At 41.4% G+C, this 26,171-nt stretch overlaps 1 protein-coding gene across 23 annotated transcripts in view; it reads right to left on the bottom strand.

Annotated features, from left to right (window-relative positions):
* The window catches only part of RALGAPA2 (Ral GTPase activating protein catalytic subunit alpha 2), a 328,431-nt gene extending 314,447 nt beyond the window's left edge, over positions 1-13,984 (bottom strand). For 9 of the 23 annotated variants that reach the window (XM_082743131.1, XM_082743136.1, XM_082743120.1 and 6 more), the window contains exon 1: positions 13,524-13,880. In XM_082743131.1, coding sequence (XP_082599257.1) covers positions 13,524-13,629 — 106 coding nt within the window. In that variant the 5' untranslated portion in view covers positions 13,630-13,880. Of the gene's footprint in view, positions 1-13,523 lie in introns of all 23 variants that reach the window. The other 14 variants (XM_082743130.1, XM_082743129.1, XM_082743126.1 and 11 more) reach the window with 9 other exon arrangements.
* Positions 13,985-26,171: the final 12,187 nt, after the last annotated feature.

Raw genomic sequence — 26,171 nt, 5'->3', positions numbered from 1 at the left:
TGACCTCTTTCTCTGACCTCTTTGCTTTTCTGTCTCCAGTCACTGCTCAGTATTGGGGCCAACGATCGGACGTTTTATAAAGCAAGCCAAAAGAAAAGGCTTTCTTTACAAAGAAAGATCTGAAGGTCAACTCAGGTCACTCCCCAACTCCTCCTTCCCCTGGGGCTCCTCATCTCACCTTAGGAAAATAAATCCCAAGTCCTCCGTGAGACCTATAAGCCCCACCTGGTCCTACCCTTTCCTCCCCCACCCCAACTCCTCCAACTCCTCCAAACTCCATCGACTTTCGTTAGATCCTCAAGCCTACTGATGACTCAGAGTCTTTGCGCTTACTGTTCCGTCTGTTTGGAACACTACTCCCATAAATAATTGCCAAGCTGTTCCCTGTTTAACCCAGATCTTGACTCTAAATCCCTTCTCAGAGAGGCCTTCCCTGACCCTGCCGTCTAGACCAGCATATACACCCCCAAACAACTTCATTTTTCTATAATCATTATGTGAAATTATACATTTACTTGCTCTTTGTTTATTGTCCATTTGCCCTAATGGAAAGAAAACCTTGTGAAACTGGAGCTTCATCTGGGATACAGCAAGCCCTCAGTATCTACTTGTGGAATGACTTCAAAAAGAATGTACACTGTCTAACATAGAACTCAAAGGGTGGCAAATCCATTTATTTAAAGGGAAACCCTTACTTCCCTCAAATTAGATGAATCCTCAAATATAACTCCCACAGTCTTATGTAGAACTTAGAAAATGTCATGTAAGGGTTTTCAATGACCTAGGATTATCAACACAAAAGTCAATGCTCTCATGATATTAGGAACAAGGTAGATAATAACCAGGCCAGCCAATCAGAGTACCCCATCTCCTACAGGAACACGTCCATGACCCATGGAAAGCCAATCATTATGGTCTCAAGACCTGGGGCCCTAGACAGGCCACACTCTTCTCAAGCTTTCTCACTAGCTCACATTCTTCTCACTAGCTTTCAGGGACCATCTCTCCTGCACCTGGCAGACTCAGCCTGACAATGAAGAAGCACAGAAAAGAAACACACATGGAACCAAAGTGGAAAGGAGTATTTTTCACCAAGAGGGAGGTCAAAAAAGAGAGTGGACATGAAATTGGGTGAGTGTCCTGGACTCCACTTACATCCCTGCCAACAGTCATACGTACTTAAAGCCAAAGGTTCTCCTACACTAGTCATGTGTGTAATTAAATCCACCCCCCCTGCTTTTTAAATTAGGCTTTCTGCTGCTTGCAACCAAGAGTCCTGACTCTTACAAATATGTTCAACATATACAGCGGACCCTTGAACAATGCAGGGATTAGGGGTGTCTTCTCCCTGCATGTAATTTTGACTCCCCCAAAACTTAACTCATAACAGCCTGTACACCAGAAGCCTCACCAATAACAATAAACAATTAACACATATTTTGAATACATGTAATATGCACATGGTATGCTGTGTTGTTACAATAAAGTAAGCTAGAGAAAAGAACATGTTATTAAGAAAATCATAAGGAAGATAAAATACATTTATAATCTTATATTGTTACTACTAAAAAAAAAATCCACATATAAGTGGATTTTAAGCAGTTCAAACCCATTGCTAAACGGTCAACTATATGATCACTCTGGTGGAGCAGAATGGTTTTAAAAAGACAAAAAATATCCCCCAGCTGGTTAAACACACACAGATGGTTGCCAGGGGCTAGAGGGAGGAGGGAACAAGAGACCGCTTCATGGGTACAGGGTTTTCTGTTGGAAACATTTTCTGATGAAAATGTTCTGGAACTAGATACAGGTATGATGACTGCACAGCACTGTAAATGTTCTATATGCCACTGAATTGTTCACTTTAAAATGGATAATTTTACATTATGTGAAATTTACCTCAATAAATAAAATTTTAAATGTGGAAACAATTCTGCAATGCATTTCTTCATCACCGTTAAGTACACCTATCATCATTTCCAAGAAAAGGAAATTAAGTCAAATGGTATGTACATTTTTAAGACCATTAGCACATACCAAAAATTACTTTCCGGGGAGATCATACCAAATTAGAATCCTATCAAAGGTGTATTGGAAAGCAAACACAGATAACCAGGAGGAATCAATAAGGGCAAAAAAACCAAACACAACAGCAACTTTACTAAAATAATAGGTAAATACATTTTTATTTGTAACTATATATCGTAGAGAACTGAAGTGACATTTATTTTATTTTTTTTTAAAGATTTTATTTATTTATATGACAGAGAGAGATCACAAACAGGCAGAGAGGCAGGCAGAGAGAGAGGAGGAAGCAGGCTCCCTGCTGAGCAGAGAGCCCGATGCGGGGCTGGATCCCAGGCCCCTGGGATCATGACCTGAGCCGAAGGCAGCGGCTTAACCCACTGAGCCACTCAGGCGCCCCCTGAAGTGACATTTAAAACACTGGTTCTTGTGGCACCTGGGTGGCTCAGTTGGTTAAGCTTCTGCCTTCAGCTCAGGTCATGACCCCAGGGTCCTGGGATCCAGCCCTGCATGGGGCTCTCTGCTCAGCAGGTAGCCTGTTTCCCCCTCCCTCTCTGCCTACTTGTGATCTCTCTGTCAAATAAATAAATAAAGTCTTAAAAAAAAATAAAACACTGGTTCCCGTCATTTCTTCATTTGTGACATGTGTATGCATATTTTAAACATATGTTCTAATTTTTCCTGTTAATACATAGGGGCCCTCTGTGTACTGAGGATATAACTATATCCTGTCCTATAAATTTCAAATATTTTTCCATTTGATTACTTACTTTTTTAATTTCAGTTAAAATGATGTGTCTGCTTGTGTACATATTTATTTTAGGTGCAGAACGAGAGGACTGGAACAATTCTCTCCAAAATAAACAGCTGCAATATGACACGCACGCACGCACACACACACACACACACACACACTCAAGACGATATTTCACTTCTACCTCAAAGTTCAGCATAAGGTCTACCACATCAAGCCTAATTAACCCAAACACATCCTTCTCTTATCAGACATAAAATCCATGGAAAATAGAAGTCTACACTGTTTGTCCCAGAAATATGACCATACAGAAAACACGTTAATCCCTTTCAAAAGTTGTAAAGAAAGAACATATGTCATCTATTCCCCTCTCTTCCATGCTGTCTTAAAAATACTATCAAAGACCTTATTGAAAGAATTTTTACTAGTTAGCACCAATCCTTTTGGGGATATATTGACTCAGTTTTGGTTTCTATATATTTAAAATTTACAATAGTGTCTCTGCAATTCTGTTTCCATGAAAGAAGTCTCACCCAACGTTATCCCTCCCTAACCCCTCTAGTCCAGCTGCCCCTCTTCCCTGACCTCCTTGCCCAACCTCTTCTCCCTTTTGTCCACACAAGTAGTCCTTTCTTACAGCTCTTCTCCTTGGGATCAGAGGGGTGGGTGTGAGGGTGTGATAATGAGTGCAAGGTCAGGGGACTCTTTCAGGAGACCTTAATTCTCAGTCTCAAATCATTACCATAATGATGGGAACATTTGGCTAGTAAGAATCATCTTTGGGGCAGAAAGGCTTTTAGAAATTTTTCAAAACATAAGGTGGCTGTTACTCCCCCAGGGACTTACATCCGTCTATTTGGAAATCACATTTTGGGGTTTGCTTTTTAAACAGTTGTTAATTCCAATTGGATTACAAGCTCTGGCAACCCCAACACTGTGTATAGTGCCTGGTACATATTCTATCTGAATAAAAAATAACCACTAAATAAACAACGGGACTCTCCAGCCAGCTGCCTGGGTTCAAATCCTACCTCTGTCACTTACCAGCTGTGTAACCTTGAACCAGAATGATTCTTAACCTCTCTGTGTCTCAACTGTCAAATGAGGAGAATAATATTATCTATTCCATTTGGGAGGATTACATGAGTTAATTCACAGAAGAGTATTTCTGGCAGTGAGTGGCACATGGAAAGTGTGATTAAATGCTAATTATTATGAGTATGAATAAGGAAGAATGTTTCCACAAGGAATCAAGATGAACAAGAAGTTCTTCATGTTCTCAATGCATTTATCATCTAGGACAGGAGATTCAGCAGATATAAGGCCAAAGCCATAAATGCCAAATGTGAAGTTCAAAAGGTTACGGGAACTCTGAGGAAATATCATCTCAGGGCAGACAGATAGAGAAAGTTTTTGTGGAAGATGTGGCATGCTCATGCTGTCTCCTGGAAGGGTTTTAGGATGGGCAACACCTTCTGGGGAAAAGGGACAATTTTCAGTTTGGGTTACCTGAGAAGTAGACACTAAGACAGGATTACATGTGTAGGAGATTTATTGGGGGAACTGGCTGTGAAGGGGAAAAGGAAGAGACCTGAGAAGGCAGGGGGAGGCCAAACCACAGTACAGGTCTGACCCCTGTGAAGGAGACAGGGAAGGAAGGAAGGCTGGAAGGAAGGGTCTCAGACTCCAACTCAGTCCTAAGAAGGTCTTGACCAACCCATGGGGAGTCCTCAAGCCAGTTACTCTGGATCTTGCACCAGTGGACGACAGTAGTATTCCCACTTGCTCGGTAACTGCAAGTAGCCCAAGAGAAGCTCAGCTTTGGCTAAGAAGTGTTGGTGAATCCCAAGGGCAGCAGCTGGAGCCATCAGTCAGTCATGACCCTCAAAGCAGAGGCCTGAGCAGCATATTCTCATGGCTCCCACAGTGGGGCACAGGCAGTGTGACTAGTACCTGTGTGTCCTTGAAACCATGGTTGACGTTCAGTGAATTTGTGCCATCACTTAAAATCAAAGACAAAACAATATCAAAGGGATCCTTATCTTTTTAAGCTAAACCACAGTTGCAACAGCAAAAATGATGTATTTACTATTGAAAATTACAACTACTTTGAAAATATCTTTCAGATGTGGTTTCAGTTTGTAAAACAATATAAAAGACATAAAAATGGTTGTGAAGTATCTTTTTTATAAGAATCGCAGTTAAAAACTTGAAATGGGCATTCAGAACTAAGTCAGAAACAAAGCTTGACTAAAAATCTAAAAGGTTAGACAAGATGGGATTGGGAGGGAGACAAACCATAAGTGACTCTTAATCTCACAAAACAAACTGAGGGTTACTGGGGGGAGGGGGCTTGGGAGAAGGGGGTGGGATTATGGACATTGGGGAGGGTATGTGCTTTGGTGAGTGCTGTGAAGTGTGTAAACCTGGTGATTCACAGACCTGTACCCCTGGGGATAAAAATATATGTTTATAAAAAATTAAAAATTAAAAAAAAAAAATCTAAAAGGTTAAGTCCTTTCTGAACTGGTAGGTTAAGGCAGCATATTAATCCAATGAGAATATGAGAAAACATATTGCAAAAGGGCAAGGTGCCACACAAATACATACAATCATGTTTCATCTTATGTGAGGTTAAGTGGCATTCAAGGCAAAAATGGAGATCAAAATTACCCCCAGCCACTAGTGCCACACCCAGTAGAACAGAGGAGAGGCATGAAGGAAAGATGACCACTGAGAACACAGCACTTTCCTGGGCTCACCTGCTACCACTCTGGGATACATGGTCACCAAGTGGAAGGCTAGACAATATGTGTACTCCCTAACTGTCCTCGTTTTATACATATACCATTTCCTGGCTTCTCTCCAAGTATTGAATGCATAAGTTAAATGCATTTTTGAGGACGCTCCCCAAAAGAACCACAATAACAAGTCATACAGATTACAGTATTTCCTTTAAGGGGATTCATGGCACAGAAGAGGGAACAAGACATCCTCAGTTCCTATCACTACACCAGTAAGAAAATTGACTCAGCAGTCAAGTCTATTTCTTACCTTCACAGAGAAAACATAAACCATGGCATGAGAGCTCCCTCACATCTAGGACCCCATTCTTAGTTCCTCCAAGTGGCCTTAGAGGAAGCAGTCCCTCTTGTCAAGCCTGATCTCCTGCTCGACGGCCTTGATCCCACTGAATACCCCACCTTTCTCCACTTGTATTCCCTTTCTCTGCACTGCTTCTTCAATTTTGCTCATTTATTAGTTCCTTCTTCTATGTATATATAAACTCAAATTTGCTCAGCTCTTAAAAAATAGAAAAAGCATATCCACACATAAACACCCACCCACCCATCCTTGACCTGGGATTTCCTCCCTCTCTTTCTGATATATTAATCTGTATTCTTTCCATTTCAAGACCCAGAACTATGACTCGATGGCTAAAGCAAAAACAGGGTGTTACTGGAACCTGGAACCAAGAAGCTCAGGGGTAGAGATGACACAGACATGGCCGAACCTCTTGGCTCACATAGGGTCTGCTGCACTCGTCTCACCCTCCATCTCTCTGCCCCGCTTCTCTCTCATTATGAATTCCATTTGAGGTTGGTTCCCTCCACACTGGGGAAAGATGAACGCTGGCAGGCCATGCTACACTCTCAGGGTCTGCAATCCAAAAGCTTGGGAGCTCTCATTCTCCTGCCACTCATGTTTCAAATCTCAGCGAGTCTGAGACTCTTGGGCCATTCACCAAAGAAATACATTGGATTTGGCCCCTAGTCTCCACTTAGGTCTTCCTGGTTCCCAACAACTACCCCCACCACAGGATGAAAGCCACTGGACACTTAACTCCATGGTGGCCACACAATTACCTTCACCTAAGTTCCTCCCTCTTCAGTTCCCTCATCCCTAACTTGTCCCCCAGGGAAAAACCCCACATTTGTCATTCCAAACTCACCCCAGACTGCATCTCACTTAGGAAGCACTGGCAACCTCTCCAAAAAGCACAGATCCTGGGCTTCTGCCTCATTAATATCTAATAAACAGCCCTCCTCAGCAGACAGACAGACAGACACACACTCACATTCACTCATACACTCTGGAAAAAATGTCTATGGAACTAAATTTTTTAAAAATCTGAATACAGCATAGTTGTCTACCACATTTATATATTATTAATTTTACAGTACAATACCAGTCTTCCTTTAAAATATAATTTTAAAATTTAAAGGGAATCAATTTGCTATTTTGAAACTCAATATTTTTAAATAAATAATTCACTACAGTTTTATCTATGGCAAGATCAGTACTCTAAACAGCTAGTAAAAGTATTCATGCTCAACTGCAAATAAAAGTTTGCGTCCAAGTATTCTGGACCTATCAATTAGCTCTCTTCCCAGAATAAAATGAGGAAGTCAGCCCTTTTCAGTTGTCTCAAACAAAACATCTGAGCTCCATTGGACTTTTATCCTTAGTCTGTACTTCTCTCATCAGAAGTCCAGACATCCCCAAGCCCTAGAGGCAGGGATTGGTGTATCTGAGATAGCACGTATCTGTGTCCAAAGCTCATCTTTCGTTCCAGAGGTTACAGATATAAAACGTTAGTAACTGATGAGAAATTAGCAAAGGGAGCATTATGGCAAGATGACTTCGCTTCAAACAAGATTTGAAGGTTTGAAACAAGAGACCAAACAAAGACTGCCTGAAGAGCCTGACATTACACCTCAGGCTTTGCTCTGGTTGTAGAATGTCCTTTGGCACTAACATCCATGCAGATATTTTACCACTTGCTAGGCCCACCAAGGGCACAGAGAGGCCAATGAACAGGAAAACACAAAAGGAGTCTTTTTATCTTCTGCCATGCTGAAATCAAATATAGCCTCAAGTCTCCGTAGAAGAATCTAGTAAAACAGACCAGGAAAAGAGAAGCAAAGTCAAAGCAACATTTTTGGGACAAGTGCAAAAACCCTAGGGCTTTTTGGGGCGCCTGGGTGGCTTGGTGGGTTAGGGCCTCTGCCTTCGGCTCAGGTCATGATCCCAGGGTCCTGGGATCGAGCCCCGCATCGGGCTCTCTGCTCCTCGGAGAACCTGCTTCCTCCTGTCTCTCTCTCTGCCGGCCTCTCTGCCTGCCTGTGATCTCTGTCTGTTAAATAAATAAATAAAATCTTTAAAAAAAAAAAACACCCTAGGGCTTTTGTTTATATATCAACATTCACTGTGGTGGGTAAATATATTTTCTGATACATAAATATGCTTTTGAGTCAGATAACTAGCAGAAACATAACATGGCCTTTAGAATCAGGAATCCCAGCTCTGCCACATATCAACTAGGTGCTGACAAACAAGTAGTTAACCTAGCTGAGTCTCAGTTTCTGCTTCTACAGGTTGAAAGAACCCTCCCTGCATCAGAGGTTGTGGTAAGATATGATGGAACCATGATGAAAGTAAACCACCTTATCACAGCTTTCTATCCTACTATTAAGTTCCAGACCCCTTGTCCAAAAACCTCCTAGACATTTCCACTTGGATCTTGCCCTTTTCTCAAACTCAACACCTCTAACACCTAATTCATCTTCCCCTATTATTAGCCAGGTTCTCCTCCAACACCTCTGGCTCTCCTACCTGACACTCCCATTCTCCACAGTGCCTACCGCCAATTATCAAATTACACAAATGACTTTATTGCTAGTCGGACCACAATGCACATGGTAGTTTCAATCCTTGCTGCTAGGAGGCTGGAACGACACTTAGGAAAGAGCACAGTAAATTGAGACATAAACATGTTCAAACCAAGAAATCTGAATTCAATGGAATCTGTCCTAAGGAAATAATGTAAAATAGAGAAAAAGCTACTTCCCAACATGTTTAGAGCAGTATTATTTAGATCAGAGAAAAAAACAAAGAAAAAGAGAAAGAAAGGAAACAATTTGACCATCCAGGAAATGTAAGCTAACTTACAATACACAGTTTCAACAAATGTTTGTAATTAATAAAAATGAGAGGAAAATGCTAATAATAAAATAAGTTTAAATGGCAACATTTAAAATTTAAGTGAACTTGCCCCTACCTAAAGGAACAAATGCTTGGGATATTTGGGAAATACCCCAAAATGTTCCATTTTACTCCGTCAATATATCAACAGCATTTGTGTTCTCTCCTCACTGGTTCCAAATATTTGCCCCAAGCCCTGATGTCACTTGATTTGCCTTGACTACAGCCTCTTCTCCCAGATCTCTTCTGCTTCAAACTGATCACTCCTCGCCTGGCTTCTACAAACCTGTTTCATTACTTCACTGAGACAATTACTAGTTCCCCCTGCATTGGTCCTTTGAAATCTCACCCTCCTCTCCATTCACGGAGCATCTTATTTCAGACCCTTGTCATTTGTCTCTTCCTTTCCTGCCAGCAGTGTCACCTCTCCCATCACCTTCCAATCCATTTTCCTGGCCCTGCTGACAGCCAAGCAGCTCTGAAATCTTATCATGTGACGTACTAAGAGTTCTTCAAGAGGGCTCTCTCACCTGCAAGGTAAGGTAGGAGCTTTCAACTCAGACAAACAAGACCTTTTCTGATCTGCCCCCAAACTGCCTCAGCTTCTGCCAGTTAGGCTGCCACACCTCTCCTCCAACAAGATCCCCCAGTTCAATTTACTGTACTGTCTCTACCCCTGGCCTACATAGCACTCCAGTCATGCCTCTGACACTGTGAACACCCTCAGGGCAAGAATTCTAGCACTCTGTCTCATGACCAACATCACCTTGTGACTCTCTCACTGGACAGAAGGAAGGAGCAGGCTGGTGTTCCTCACCTTTCTACATCATTGCCATGTGTATTTCCACTACCAGCATCCATCTCCCCTTGCTTGGAACTGCCTTCCCACTGCACTTCCCAAATGCTAACCCTGCTCTGTCTAGTATTACTCCACTAGCCACAGAGAGCTACTGAGTTCTTAAAACATAGCAAAATCATTTCAAAATGAGACATGCTAGAAGTGTACAATACACACTGGATTTGAAAGACTGTATGAAAAACAGAACGTAAAAAATAGTAATATTTTATATTGGTTACTTATTGATATAATACAGAGTAGATCTGTGGGATAAAATAAAATGTATTATTAAAATTAATTTCATCTCTTTCTTTTTACTTTTTTAAATGTGGCTACTAACAAATTTTAAGTTACACATATAGTTCAGTAGTCTAGCTATCCTTCAGGGACCAGTATGAGGAAAACCTTCTTCAAAATGCCCTCATGTTTGTGCCACTCTTAATGATCTTATTTGACCTCTTGAAATCCTATAACAGAGTGCAACATTTAAGCCATTATCTAATTTCATACCACATTATATGCTTACTATTATATCAATTCTTCTTGCTTTTTTATTCCATTCCTAAATGGGGATTTGTAGTAAGTACTCAATGTTTAATTAAACATGGGATCTTTACTGGAGCAACAGAGCAATACACAGAATTTTTTTGGTTTCTGTTTTGTTTTGTTGACTCACTTACTCTTCCATTGATGATTTCAACAATACAGGCAGAACTGGAAGTCAGGGGACCAACTACCTCTTTGTTCTACCTGTAATTAACACAATGCATACAGGCCATAGTCCATTGCTTGGCCTCTTGTAAGGTCTGTCTGGGCCTCAGAATCCCACCTTGTAAAGTAAGGTTAATAATATCAGGGCAATCTGTAATACAGAGCCAGATCAAAGGAACTAAGCAAATTCTAACTGGAGCCATTACCGTGAATGAGAAATACTGTACTTTCCAGAGTTTGTCACATGTATCTCAGCCAGTTGTTTTTAACATAGACTAAGTTTAGAAAGAGAGAACAAACTTATAGCAATTATCAAAATATAAGGGGTGGTGTGGGAAAGTACCTATCAAAATACTTGTCTTAGCCTATTCATGATGGTAGGCAAGTAACAGGAGAGGAACCTATTACATGCCTGTTACAAGCTGAAGTAGTTTATACATTAGACTTGCAATAACCTTTACAAGGCAGACATTACCATACCCATCTGACAGAGTAAAGAAACTGAGATTCAAAGACAGGCTAAGTAACCAGCCAAAGTGATGCCGCCACAGGCTGGAAATCCGGATCAGTGGTATCATCTTTGTATGTAAAAAAGCACATCTCTATTATCACTTGAAGACAAAATATGTGAAAAGCAAGACTATTACAGAAATATGCAAATAAAAATACAACAATAATGTCCATTCGTTTCCTTCAAATGGTTTTCTTTTTTTTTTTTTAAGATTTTATTTATTTATTTGACACAGAGAGAGAGATCACAAGTAGGCAGAGAGGCAGGCAGAGAGAGAGGAGGAAGCAGGCTCCCCACTGAGCAGAGAGCCCGATGCGGGGCTCGATCCCAGGACCCCGAGATCATGACCTGAGCTGAAGGCAGAGGCTTTAACCCACTGAGCCACCCAGGTGCCCCCCTTCAAATGGTTTTCTTGATCTTGGCTAATTCCTGTCTTTTAGATCAAGAGGCCATTTTTTTCTAAATAGACTTTTTTTCTTTAAGTAGCAAACAAATAAGGTATATGATGTACTAGGAACTAGTACATTAATGTACTATATTTCTTTAAAGTCTTTCCCAACCACAGTTGTCAACCAAACTCTACATTAGACATTTTAACTAGAAGTCTTCAGACACATTTATAAAAATGTAGTCCCTATGGATAAAGTTGCAGCAAGAAAGTACACTGAGTCATTCCACAAACAAATGCATCCTCAAAAAACAACCAAATATTAAAGAACCTCTCTATTTTACAAAACTGAGATTATAATGAGCTCAATGAAATGAAAAAAGAAAGTTCCTCAAAATAAGATACTGCACCTTAAAATGAAACTACAATTCCACAGCCTTGAAAGCGAACTACTTTCTCAGAATGGTAACAAGGTACTGTGCATCTCTAAGAAGCCAAACTCATCTAGGTTTAAATGATTCCGCCTTTACAAAATGGAGCCAACTTAATCCTGCAGACTCTGACAGAACAAAAGTTCAAATTCTCTACCACAGGAAAAGTCCCAGAGTATTAAATCCTTTAAAAGACTGTTCCTTTATCAAAAATGTCCCTCAGTAGGTGTTTATCACTCACTAGAACTCTGCACAATGCAACCTGTGTGAGCATAAGACTTTACTACAGGGAGGAGACAGTTCAGTTTACCAAGGACATTTGACTTCACTTTCATAACTCTAGAAAACTAATCTCTCTTAACAGTAAGTAATTAATTTACATTCATTCCAAACTGAATGGGATAGTGTAAATCTCAAGGAGTCTGAGATTGTGAAGACTGCACTTGGAAAAACCAGGGGTGTGTGTGTGTGTGTGTGTGTGTGTGTCTTTCCTCAGAGGTACTTCACAGGGTATAAATAGAAATAATTAGCAACTTTTAATCTCATGAACAAGATCTTTACTTAAAATTCTCACATATAGGGGCGCCTGGGTGGCTCAATGGGTTAAAGCCTCTGCCTTCCGCTCAGGTCATGATCTCAGGGTACTGGGATCGAGCCCTGCATCGGGCTCTCTGCTCTGCAGGGAGCCTGCTTCCTCCTCTCTCTCTGCCTGCCTCTCTGCCTACTTGTGATCTCTCTGTCAAATAAATAAATAAAATCTTTAAAAAAAATTTCTCATATATAAAAGGAACTCTTTTATGTCATATTTCCTCAAGTGACAGACACATTAAGACTGCGTGTCCTAAATCAGGTGTTTTTTTTTTCCCCCCTCATTTTACAAATAAAAGAATCCAGAGGAAACAATGTGTCCTTTTCTCAACCCCCAAAAAACACTAGGGACAACACAGGTAGCACAGGTGTTTGGTCCTAAACAAAAGTTAAGACTAAGTAGGGAAGAAAATGGAAAACAGAACACAGCCTAGCAAAGCAGCGAGAGATCCCATGCAGCAGGTGACAGGAAGACTTGGGGACACTTCACAGCCACAAGGATGAGCTTCATGGCAGGTCAACTACAGGCCCCCTGGGCTCCACAGAATCTCCACCCAGCAGTCCATAAAAACGAAAGAAGGAAATAACTCTCACTGTCATCCCGGCAAGAAAGCAGCAGCAGCCTCCTTGAACCCAGGAAAGCCACCCCTCCCTCCACAAACAGGAGAAGCCCCTTTCACACCAACCACACAAGGAAGCCCAAGCGGCCAGACCCAAAATAAAAATAAAAATAAGAGGAGCGCGGGAAGATAGACGACAGCTCAATTAAATTTATCCTGGGAGCGCTGGGAGGCTCCGACTCTCTGAAGACTCCGACTTAAAAGTAAAAATAAAATTTAAGTGGGGGGCAGCCCACAGAAGAGAGGACAGTTCAGTTAAGTCTGGGCTGGGAACACTTGGAGACTCAGTCTACTTCGGGTGTCAGGAACCAAAATTAAAATTTAAAAAACGAGAGGGGAGGGTGTCAGTTTATTTTCTGTGTGTGAGTGTGTGTGCGTGTGTGTCTGTGTAGCACCTGGAGTGCAGGATTTGCCAGGGAGGGGAAAGTCGCGGGTCCGCCGGCCTTGAGGTGACCGGGAGCAAATCCGGGGTAAGTTTACACTCCGGGCGACAGGCAGACCCGAGGGCCAGACTGCCCGCTGTCCGGGAACAGTGCTGGGCCCCGGAAAGGGGGGGTCTCTCACACCAACCTCTCATGTCCCCCGCATGCGGTGGGCATCCCAGCCCCGACCCTCCGCCGGCACACGTCAGGGCAGGAACCCCCGAACCCGGGGACCCACAGCGGGCCTCACCCAGCAGCGCCCGCAGGTGCTTCAGGCGCGTCAGCACGTCCTTCTTGGGGTCCAGCACCTTCTGGGTGGACTTCCTCACGTCTCCGTGGCTCCTTCGGGAGAACATCCCGCCGCGGGAAACCCGGGCCCCGCCGGCGGGGCAGGAGGCGCCTGCGCCGCACTAATCACCTCATAGAGTCCGAGTCCGCGCGTGTCGCGCCGGCCACTCGGCGCCCCCCCGCCGAGCCACCACCGCCGCCTCTGCTTCTGTCCCTGCCGCCACCGCTTCGGCTGTGCCTCCAGGAAGGAGGGGCGGGCCGGTACGGCGAAAGGCGGGGCAGGAAGGCGGTGTTCGACGCGAAATTCACAGCCCCGCCCCGCGGGAGGTGCGGGCCGTCCCTTCGGGATCGGCGCAGGCGCACGCGATTTGGACTCGCCTCGCGGGACCGCGCCGGTAGCGACTAGTGGGCACCGCGAATCACAAAGAAGCTTGGATCATGATCACGCTGTACTACAAGTCCCGGAATGCATTGCGACAGAACCCTCCAATCATGTTAGGGTGTCTTAGGCACGATGGGAGTTCATGGGTGGGGTCTGTTACGTTCTTCCTCCTCACCCTACCGTACGCTGCAAGACCTCTAGGGAAATGTAGTTCTTCAGGGGGCGGGGCGCGGTGACTTACCTTTACAGAGTCCCCAAGCCTCTGGACAGCATCCGCCTGCTCCCTTCCTGGCCCAGAGCTCTCAAAGCCTCACTCCTTGCCCTATACCACCAAGCCATTTTCCTCTAGTGCAACGTGAACCACAGTAACCACAGTAACATCTCTGTAAGGAAAGCTGTGAAGGCTTTTATTTTATTTTTTAAGATCTGTGTCTTTTGTTTGTTTGTTTTTTGTTTTTTGGGTGTTTTGTTTTGTTTTGTTTTGTTTCAGGGCTTTTAAAATACAAACTATTTCGTTTTGACTTCTAGATACACACTAAGGAGGGAGGGAGTCGAAGTCCCTTTGGCCAAACTAAAATCTGAGCTCCAATTTCACACGAAAATCAATGGCTTTGGCAGCAGAGTGAGCATCTCTACACTCTGGTTCAGGAGTCCAGCCAGTCCGCTTTGTTCCTGGGATCCAACTTTACTGGGGTATGAGGTTCCCTTGCTCAGACAGGTCCTCAGAATCTTGTCTCTTCCTTTGTGGGAAGTGCACGTTCTTTGTGTTGTGCAAGGCTGCATAGCAATCCAGTAGCAGAACCAGAAATGGAACCTGAGGGACCTGACTCTCAGGCTGGTATGCTTTTGCAGGTTAGGTGCCTTAACCTGGAGCAAAACTTTGAAATGGAAAATGGCCTGGAGAGTTCTTACTAGAGATCCGTAGGATTATTTACATGTATCTGGATCCTCTGACACTCCAAATTTTGACATTTGAGCAAACACTTAACACTGGGTGTTTGAAATCATAGGCTTTCCATCCAATTGGGACAAGACAAGTTTTCTCATTTAAGGGAACCTGTAACTTGGGGGAAGAGCCAAGAGATTTACATAGCTTTGTAGTCTCATAACTAGTGTAATATTTGTCCTCTAGAAGCACTCACTAGAAGTTTATTAAATAAAATGGAGTAAGAGCTCGTTCTATCTATGCTATTTTGACAACTCTAAAAATAGGCTCTAACAACTAAAAGAAATGTTTTCACATGCTCCGATGAGATAAATATCCATATCCTAATCCAAGGAATGTGTGATTGTGACTGTTTTTTTAGAAAAAGGATCTTTACAGATGTTATTAAGGATCTCAAGGTAAATCCTCTTCAATAATATGGGTAGTCCCTAAATCTAATGAGTGTCTTATATTTATAAGGGATGGAAGAGGAGAAGACACAGAGAAGTCCATGTAAAAATGGAGGCAGAGATTAGAGTCATGTAGCCATAAGCCAAGTGATCCTGGTGCCACAAGAAGCTAGAGGAAACAAGGAAGGATTCTCTCTGGAGGTTTTCCAGAGGGAGCCTGACCCTACCAACACCTTGATTTTAGACTTCTGAACTTAAGAACTGAGAAAATAAATTTCTGTTATTTTAAGCCACCTCATTTGTGGTACTTTGTTGTAGCAGCCCTAGAAAATAAATAGCACCAGATACTGGAGACAACCCAGTGTGAATATCTAACAAGATCAAAATGACTGATACTGATTATAATACTTCAAATAAATAAAAAGTCAGGAATGCATAATGATACTCAGAAGAATGCTTTTTGGTGTCCTAGGTGAGTGTTTCAAGTGGAAGACATAGCTTGTACCTTTGATAATTTGGGGCAGACTTTTTTTTAAGAATATATTTGGGGCACCTGTGTGGCTCTCAGTTGGTTAAGCATCTGCCTTCGGCTCAGGTCATGATCCCAGGGTCCTGGGATCAAGCCTCACATCAGGCTCCCTGCTCAATAGGGAGGCTTCTTCTCCCTCTCCCACTCCACCCTCTCTCTCTTTAAAAAAAAAAAAAAAAAAAAAATTATTTATTTATTTGAAAGAGAGAGAGAGCTAGCAGGGGGTTGGGGGGGTAAAGAAGGAGGGTAAGGTTGGGGAGGTAAGGGCAGAGGAAGAAGAAACAGACAGACTCCCTGCTGAGTGGGGAGCTCCTTCCAGTCTTCAGGCAGGTCTCCATCAAAGGACCCTGGGATAAGGACTCAGCTCAGCTCAGAACCCCTGAGCTGAAGGCACACACTTAATCAACTGAGCCATCCAGGGGACACCGGTGGCCCGGGTGACTAAGACCCTTTCTCCATAACAAATGGGGAACCTGATCTGAATTGGATGTGTGTTTTAAGATTCTAACCAGGGAAGAGTGCAAGGCTTTAGAACTTTATAATTTCCTCCATACATCACTTACCAGAAAGGATCACATTTTCCTGATGACCGCAAATTGAATTCACGTGTTCAGGAAGACAGAGCCCAAGAAACCAGGACAGAGTAAGGGAAATAAGACACTGAGAAGTCCCAAAGAATAAAGAGAAACACATATCAATTCTTGATGTTTGTAGGAGGATTTTAGAATTTTTTTTTTTTTTGCTTTTGTATCCTATTTACATAAATTCAAACCAACATGTATTTAGTGAACAAGACATATCTTTAAACTGTGATGACCATAGATTTTGACTTCCCATTCTTTTCTATTTTACTGAAAATCGGTGTTTCAAGGGCCATGTGAAAACTGCAACTCCTACCATCATTGATGTTAAATACTTATCAAACAATTCTAACATTCATCATTGTTGGGCTTATACCCAGCACAGGGTCAGGGTCAGAAGTCAATCAATATTTGTGGAATAAATAAACTCATTCATTCATTTCTTCATTAATATCTCAGCATTCTTAGGTAGTGTTGTTTGGAACCATGTTTTCAATTTGATGTGTTTATGCATCCAAATTTTAAATCTATCCCTCTTTCCTCAGAAATCTTTCTAAAATATAGGCAAACCTCTCTGTTTTCTTAAACAGCTTATTCATTGTTTAGGAAACCATAATTTGTCCCACCCACCCACTCTGATCCCCTTCATCTCCTCCTAAATGAGTGTTGCCACCAGACACAAAAGAGATACACCTGGTAGATCTTCCCCATCTTATTTTGACCACTTCTTGACCCCAAATTCAGTCACTGCTATCAGAGACAATTTGTTTGCCTTTTTAACTTCCATATTAGAATCTTTCTGTATGTTTAGACCTGCCAGCTCTTAGTTTCCAGATAATCTAAAAGTTAATGTATTTTACTTTCTAATTGTCACCCATCAGAGTTTTTCAATTTGGAAGGATGGGGGTTTTTTCCATATTGACTAAAATATCTTGTGCCTGGCTCATTAATTCTAGTTGTCGTGTATATTCTATTAATTTTGGTATATGGAAAAATTCAGCTGTTAGCTGCAGATTTTCCTATCAGATAAGCTCATTGCTTCTGCTCTCAGGAGTAAGATCTTTTCCTATGTCAGACACACTGTGTCTTCATTTGGATACTATTGCCACAGAGAGCCAGCCCCAGTGAACTTCTGTGACATAGTCTATTTTTATTGGCCATTGATTGGACCTTTACGTTCCTATTTTATTTAAAAACAAACAAACAAAAAAAGCTATCGGGGCGCCTGGGTGGCTCAGTGGGTTAAGCCTCTGCCTTCGGCTCAGGTCATGATCTCCAGGTCCTGGGATCCAGCCCTGCATCGGGCTGTTTGCTCAGTGGGGAGCCTGCTTCCTCCTCTCTCTCTGCCTACTTGTGATCTCTCTCTCTGTGTGTCAAATAAATAAATGAAATCTTCAAAAAAAAAAAAAAAAGCTATGATCTAATAAATTAAATTTTTTTCTTATATTGGCTCTTACCCTGATATTTTGAATTCATTCAGTGTTTATGCTGTGCCCTGAGAATCTGCACCTATCTAAAATCCCTATGAAAAAGGGGATACCCCTCCATAAGAATGAAATGCCAGACTCAATGCTAAAGAAACAAGAAACTCAATGTCCTCATTTTCCAGATGATATATTATTGTAGACACCGAAAATATACTTTTTCTTCTCCAAAAAGGTTTCCTAATAGTTTCTTTTCTTTCCAAATATCTGTCAAATAAGGAGATTTAATACTTAAGCTTGACTATAAATCATTTTAGATGAGAATTTCACTTCAGGAGATACTTGAAAAAGTTTTTGGAAATGTACTAGCCATATTGATATGTCTGATGGACACTTGATAACAAAGCAATGCGTTAAGTGGAGGAAAACCTAATCGTTTTTCTAAATTTAGTCAAGCAAATGTTTTCACAGCTGTGCATTTCAACCATATGTCATCTGGTTTGGGTATATTTTCATTTTTTTTAATCATCAGAACAGTATTAACATTTCAGTGGTGAATTGTGGAAACATGTCAAAACTGGAAAAATTCAAGCCTATAAGAAGTATCATAAGAACTTTTATAAATTAAAAAAATATCTTTGAATGATAACATTGGAGAAATCAAGCATCATGGAAACTCTCTAGATAGTAAATATAACTTGCATAGAAGGACAATGTACAAAGACTAGAAAGAGATGAAGTTTCATAGGTGAGAAGCCTGTGAAAATGTGCTCAAGACCTCACCTCTTCCCCCAATACAGAAAATGCCACCATTGGATTTAATATTAGGTAAGATTTACTCCCTAATTTAGAACTGGGTGCTAGATTTTCTAAAAATGAATGTAGATTATAGGATGTCCACAAAAACAATTCATTTAAATGGAGAAATCTATCACACAGTCTTACTTATAAATTCCTGCAATCTTCTAAAAATGAATTTCAAAATAATTCTTAGAGAACAATTCTTACTAACCAGGTCACAAAAATACAAATTCTTTTACTAATCTACATGTAAATCTATGTCCTAAATGGAGACTGCTTTTACTTGGTATTTCAGACAGCATTCTCAGTTTTAAGCAACAGAGACTGACTGGCTATTTAGGTAAAGGTAACTCATCCAGAGAATGCCAGGCTCCCAAAATCAATGGAAGGTTGGAGATCCAGGCCTGGAAAACAACTAGAAAATTATATGCTAAGGCAGCTCTGGGAGGCCTAGACAAGTCATAGAGCAGAACACATGGGTCAGCATACCAAGACTTTTATGACAATGAAAGAACTTCCACCATCCTGTACATCTTCAAGTTCGAAGTCTCAAGAATATCTAGATGGCTAAATCTTAGATGGATGCCTACCTCATTTCTCCATCCACCTGGCTGCCCTGGGTCAGAAAATCTGAAGTGCTAATCCCCTTTGTAAGTGGGACCACCTCCTATGAAGACTATACAGGATAAGATATACCCCCCCCCCAAAATAATCAAGTGTGTTATTGGAGGAAGGGAAGTTGGATGCTGAGGAGCTAAAATAACAACAATAATTAAGAGTGAACAATAAGAAAACAAATCATCATGATTTGCTTGACATAAATTAACATATGCCCTGGAAAATGAAAACAATCCATCCATTGGGCTGATGTATAATTAAGATCTTATACTTTAGTGAGATGATTGGAAGACATAGTTTACTGCTTTCAGTAAATATTTAAGGAAGACTTACATTTAATAGTTTTTTTTTTTCCCAAATTTTAACTGGGAAATCCCTGATGTCGCTTAGACATAGGATATGTGTGAATTATGCAATTACTAAAATCATCTTAGTGAATAATTGGAAAGAGTTCAATCATATTATTGTTTCTGTTTAACCAAAATTGAAGAATTCAAATGCCACAGGCAACATTACTAAGTACTTCTCTTTATATTATCCTTCTTTCTATGTTTCTATGTTCCTTCTTTTCTCTAAATTGATGTCCCCTCCATGAGACACACTTTAATCACATTTTAAAGTCATTCTTAGTAATCTTTTTGTAGTCAGTAGACTTAACTGAGTCCCTCTTCTGTGCTAGTTTATGCACAGCAATGAAGTTACAAATAGAACAAGGACACAATCTTTATCCTCTGAAAAGTCATAGTCTAGCTGAGAAGTCAGACATAGCCCAGACCTTGGAGAGCTCACAGTCTAATGCAGGAGATGGACACTAGATAATAATAATTAACAATAGCAATATAGGCAGGACATTATGGGAGATACCAGGAAGGACTGGACAGTAGAGATGAGGGCAGGATCAGAGAAGGCTTCCTGAAGGAGGTGACACCTGAAGTGTGGAAAAGAGCTGATCACACCACAGGCAGGGCAAGGCGGATAATGCAATGGACTGTGTGAAGATCACCAGAAGCAGTCTGGTTTTGTGTGGTTGTCACTTAGGACTGTGCTTGTGGTTTTACTTGGTAAAATGTAGGGGTTGCAGAAATATGTGTATGTTCTTGTAGCCTTATAAAAACAGAGGTCCAAGCGGTAGCAAAATATGATGATGCCAAAGTTAGAAGAGACTCTGTAGAAGCAGGAGAGGATGGGGGCAAAAGCAGAGGCTCTGAATTCCAATCCTACCCCCTTTCTAGTTGTGTAATCTTAAATGGGTGACTCAATTCTCCAAGCCTCAGTTTTCTTCATCTATAAAGTAGGGGAGAAACTCGCATTTATTCTAAGGATTAAATGAGTATAGAAAATAATTGAACACAATGCTTGGTACACAAATGTTCATTGACTATTATTTTGTTTTTCTCTTCTCCTCCACTTCCGGAAAATACAAACAATTTCTTCTTGCTAAGACTTTGCACACTTGCTAAGTGTGTTGCCTAGGAGGGGTTGACAGCTGAGTTTCTCATGGTTTTACATCATTGAATCTGAACACCATCAGAATAGGTCAAAGCAATATCCTAGAACCCTTTATTTCACACATTTGTTATGTGTACTCTTCAATAAGGGGAGGTGTATTCACAGATGCCACCATCACACCAGGTGAAATATTACTCCTTTCTGAATTGTCATTGATACTGGATTAGGAATAGCTGGCTAAGGGAAAGGGCATAACGTGTGACTCAGCAGTTTGTTTCGGACATATTTTTCTTCCTCTGGTTCTTGTGAGAACAAATCCATGAATAGTTTATAGGTCCTTTCAAAAATTAAAGTCATACTTCAGATTGTTATAAATCAGATTATAATAAGTCAATTTGATAATTTCACTCTAACAGTCATAAAACAACAAAATAACATCCCACTGTGTGAAAGCTTTGGTTTAAATAACCCATCCAAAATATGCCAATTGATGTTTTTCTCCATCACTTATATGTTCATTTTTAAAATCAAAATAATAGGCAATTTTATTGAGCCTCTTCATAATCCAAGGCTTTTCTTACTCATTCATTGATTCCAAAAGCATTAACTGAGTATCTTTCTGCTGGCCACTTATTCTAGTCACTGAATAGAGATTTGAAAAATTTTTAAAAAAGACAAAATCCTTGTTCCTGAGATGCTCACTATCTGGTTGCATAAATTATCTGAAGATGACACCTTACAAAATAAATAAGAAGTTCTTTTTATTTTTAACTTTCAGAAAGCATTAAGAAAAGCTCCTCATTTACTTTGCCTTTATATAATTCTGCTCCTCCACCTCAGCCCTGGTTGTGAGATTGCCCACTGTGGGTGCAGGCTAAATAATTCCACCTGATTGTCAAGGGTTATCAGCAAGGAAATCCCGGAGTCCTAGAACATCTTGAGAGTAAAATGCGACTGACAGATGTATTCCCTCATTATAAAATGGAAAAATAAAAATCAAAGTTGGTTAGTAATTGGTTGTCACTAGCACTGGGGATGGAAAGACTAACCTGAATCCAACATACTAGTGCTGACAGCATTAGGGTGGCTGGACAATAGCATCTCATCCCAGTACCATTTTGCAAAGCAATTTTGTGTCCTTCTCCCATTCAATCCTCACAACAGCCCATGAATCTGGGTTTCTTAGCTCCATTTTGTCTAGACTAACAGAACTTCTGTGGCTGGCCCAAGATCATCCAACTCATAAGAAGCAGGTCAAAAGGACAAATCAGAGATACTTAGATCAGCAGATCTCAGGAAGTAAATAAATGACTTGGTTCGTCTGCTGGCAGCTGAAGATCAAGATAGACCAGTTCAAAAAGAGTGGGAAAGAGTCATGAAGGAGAATATAAAGACTGGCCTGGGAACTGAAATCTACCAAGACTTTAGACTCTACCTTTAGAACCAGAGGTTACTTTAAATTTTATCTAGACAAACTTTAGAATCAGGTCACTTCTCCAAATCTGTAAAGTTAATGAATAGTCAAACTAGGTAAGAAGTTCCAGTGTCTTGACTCCTAGGCCAGTGCTCAACTTCATCACATTATTTGCTGGCTAGAAAGGTCAGTGGAAGCTCAATTTTTAGTTAAAACTGGAAGGAGACTGGGCTCATCTTTTATGGTAGTTTTTAGCAATGAACCTCACTCCTAGTGTTCATACACCCCTGCACTTTTCCCTTCCCCTTGAATTGAAGCTGATTCCGTGATCTTCTATAACTCATCAAACGTAGAGGAAGTGACAGGGTACCAGTTTCTATGCTAAGCCTTAAAAAGACCTGACCGCTTTCATTTTTGAACACTGGAAGAAGCCAGTCACCATGGAATAAATTTGACTATTCAGAGACTGCCACCCTGAAAGATATCTAATCTAGCCACGTGAAGAGACCACACAGAGAGGAACTGAGGCCCCTGGCTAACAGCCTCAGCTGAGCTTCAAGTCAACAGTTAACACCAACTTCCCAGCCATCTTGCAAGTACACCCTTGAGTCCGGGTCAAAACTATCAGCCATGTAGAGCAGAGATGAACTGTCTTAGCCAAGCCTTACCCAAATTACAGGATTGTGAACAGATAAACAGAAAGGTTATTGGAGTGAGCCACCAAGTTTGGAGATGATTTGTTATATACCAGGAAGTAGCTACAATAGCAAAGGTGTGTGCTGGTGCCTCCAAGGATCTGGAAATACCAAATCCAGAAGACTTATCTTCTTAATTGTACAGAGTCACACACTGCATCCACTGGGTTATCTCTAACATCCTTCTGGTTCTAAAATTCTTCGAGCTTGTGATTCCCTGTGGCTCTTCCCTATGACTCTAAACAAGCCTGGTGTCTACATGATAAAGAGATTGTTACCCCTAGAAGGTGACTAGCCTGACAGGGATTGCTTTTCTCACCAAGGTTTAGAAATGTAGGTGACAAGAAAGGAGGGAGACAGAAGAAGCTCCAAGAGTTTGGGTGCGACATGTGGAATACTTACAGATTAATTAATCGAATATCCATAGAAAAAGCATCAAGCAAGCCTGAGATAGGCAGGTCAACAGAAATTGACTTGAGAAACTAGCTTTTGATTCATTCAGTATTAGAGGAAGCACTTTAAAATCTATTGGATCTGTAACTAGTTCCTTGCAGCTGGTGAGAAGGCAGGAACATAGATGGAGTCTCCAGAATTTGGAAGAGGGTACATCAATTTTCTCTACCACTAAAGTGTTGCATGGCAACCAACCACAGAACTGTAGTGGCATACACCAATAAACATTTATTCAGCTCATGAGTCTGTGGGGTTCATCCCATCTGGGTTAGGATTGGCTGCTATTGGCTGAGATCACTTATCTTGGAGTTCATAGCTGTTGGTTGATCTAGAGTGACCTTTGTTGTGACATCTGTGGTAACTGCTCTGGCCATAGGTTTCTCATCCTTCTCCTGTGACCAGTAGACTTGCCTGGGCAGGTTCTTCTTTGGGTGATAACACAGCACAGAAGTGAGCAAACCCAACTGCACAAACAGTTTTAAGGCTGCCAGATAGGTTTGCAATTATCCTATTGGCCAAAGCAACTCACAAGGCTTAGCCAAGAGCCAGAGTCAGAGGGCAAAAGGAATGGATAGAGAGAAAGGTTAGGAATTATGACCATTAATCCATCTACCACAGAAGTTATTTTATAAAAATCAACCTTGACAATGGAAAAGGGAGCTTTTTGAAGGATCTCTCAGGACCTCTGTCTGATTAGGCAGCATGATTAGCCCCTGAGGAATTGAAGGTGAGGAAACCTGCCTCTTCAACAAGGAGTGACTATCCTCAGTCCTTTTGTGACATTGTTGTGAGCACATTATGAAGGTGCACACACAAGTTGTGTCTTTCCCCAACCTGCTTCCTTCAGTCATAAAGCAAGGTTAACAAATGAAAAAGCATGTTCAAGATTCCAAACTCAATGGCATTTCATCACATATGTTCACTTGGTGTCTTACACGTCACACAAAGCAAAGACAAGTCACACAATAAAGAAGACAGAACAGGGGGTAGGAAATGAATGCACCAAACACAAAGTCAGTCTGTGAGTGTGCAGTTGAGGTAAGGCCTCAGCCTGGTCTGGTCAACTATTAGCATGTGCTGCTTATTATGTTCAGGCAGCGGAGGATCTCTATTATGTTCAGAGATCAATCAGGCAGAGCATTTGGCAGCTGCTGCCTTTGGGATGTGGTCAGTTGTGAAAGGGTTAGCGCCTAGATAGTTTGCCACAGAAATCCTTCCATTTTAAAGGGATTGATTAAAAGGTAATTTAGATAATAAGATATTGTCAGTATTTATCTAGGACTTCCAAGGTGGGGATTGGGGGACAGTGCACCTGTTGTCAGTCTAATGGTTACCAAGGGGAAAACTGCTGGAAGGTGTGACCTATCATTCAAGAACTGTCAATTCCCAATACTGAAGTTGTGCCTGACTTTATAAAGTCTTTGATGAATTGGGTTGTTTGATATAGGCTGGCTACACAGAGCCTGAAAACCACAGGGAGACATGATAGCACTGAATTTCTGGACCAGAATAGCCAAACTCCGGAGACAAAACTCATGGTGATCCTACTGATAAACTCAGATTTTAGCAGTCCTCCCATGTTAACATTTCTTTAGCTACAAGAGCTACATTAGATGAGTTCCTAATGATAGAGTCCCCACCGTCTAGGAGCCTTGACCCCTGAAAGTGTGTTCAGCATCCTGACGCAAGGGAAGTTTTCCAATAAAAGTGTGACAGTCAATGCAATAGTTATATGGCATATTTGATTCTTGCTTTGGAAATCTTAGGGAACAGTAGCTTGTATTTAATTGGATCTCGTAAATCACAGGGTAAGTTGGAACTTGGCTGGAAAATACTGGTAGATATAAAACTTCCCCAGATAATCTTCACTCAAGAGCTGAGCAGATGTTTGAGGCATTCCCTCCAGCTATTCCTGTACTTAACCTCTACACCCAGAAGGCCACGTACCATGAAACACTATGACTCTCTGCCTGAAATTCTTTTTTTCATTACGGAAGCATAATTGGTCCATGCCATGGACATGCCAGAGAACTGATGATCTCAGAAGCACCCTTAAACAGTGATAGACTGATAGCCGATGGATAAAGATTCCAGTTCCCTCATCTTTGGAGTAGAATAGCTCTAAAGAATGTACTGGTTCCCTGCTTGATAATGAACCCAGTTAGGTTACCTTTCCTGCCCTATCTTACTTCCCCACTCCTCTGCCAGTGCTTCCTGGATAAATCCACCACCACCACCACCATATCAACTACTTGCTCTCAAATCTGTGTTTCAACCCAAGATAGCACACGTCTCATAAAAGAACACAGTCAAAATAATGAGCTAAGCTTTAAGCAGAATAATACCTAGGGTTTGCCCAGTTGATCTTTGCCAGTGTTGAATTCAGCAAACTAGGAACTGATAGGACAGGCTTAATGAAAGTGAATTAAGTTTGTGAGATTCAAGCAAGACAAACCCTAGGGCTCCTAGGTAAGTGACAGATGGAAAGACAGATAGAGGGAAGGATGGCTCCAGCCATCTATGGGACCTATCAGAGGACTTAGCCTGGGGACCAGAGGCAGGCAAACTGCAAACCTGAGGAAAGACGGTCCCTGCTCTTTACCAAGTAACTCCAGGAAACTACATAAAGTCATATATAAAGGACATCATTCTCTAGGGCTCCTTTTACAACGTGCTTTTCTTGCTCAACATTACGTTTCTAAGATTTTTTAAATTATTGATATATATGCTCTTATTTTAACTGCTTCATTATAATGAATACAGCACAATTTATTGATCCATTCTCCTTTGGGTGAATTTTGAGTGTTCTAACATTTCATGATTGAGCCCACCCTGTGGCAAACATTCGTATCTGTGCCTAGCCCCAGTGTGTGTGCAGGTACATGTGCACACACACACACAGGATTTCTAGGACATGTATGTGTGAGTG

The sequence above is a fragment of the Mustela nivalis genome (genome assembly GCF_964662115.1).
Source record: "Mustela nivalis genome assembly, chromosome: 8".
Classification (NCBI taxonomy): Eukaryota; Metazoa; Chordata; class Mammalia; order Carnivora; family Mustelidae; genus Mustela; species Mustela nivalis.
The sequence above is the reverse complement of the archived record's forward strand: the minus strand, read 5'-3'. Positions and strand labels throughout refer to the sequence as shown.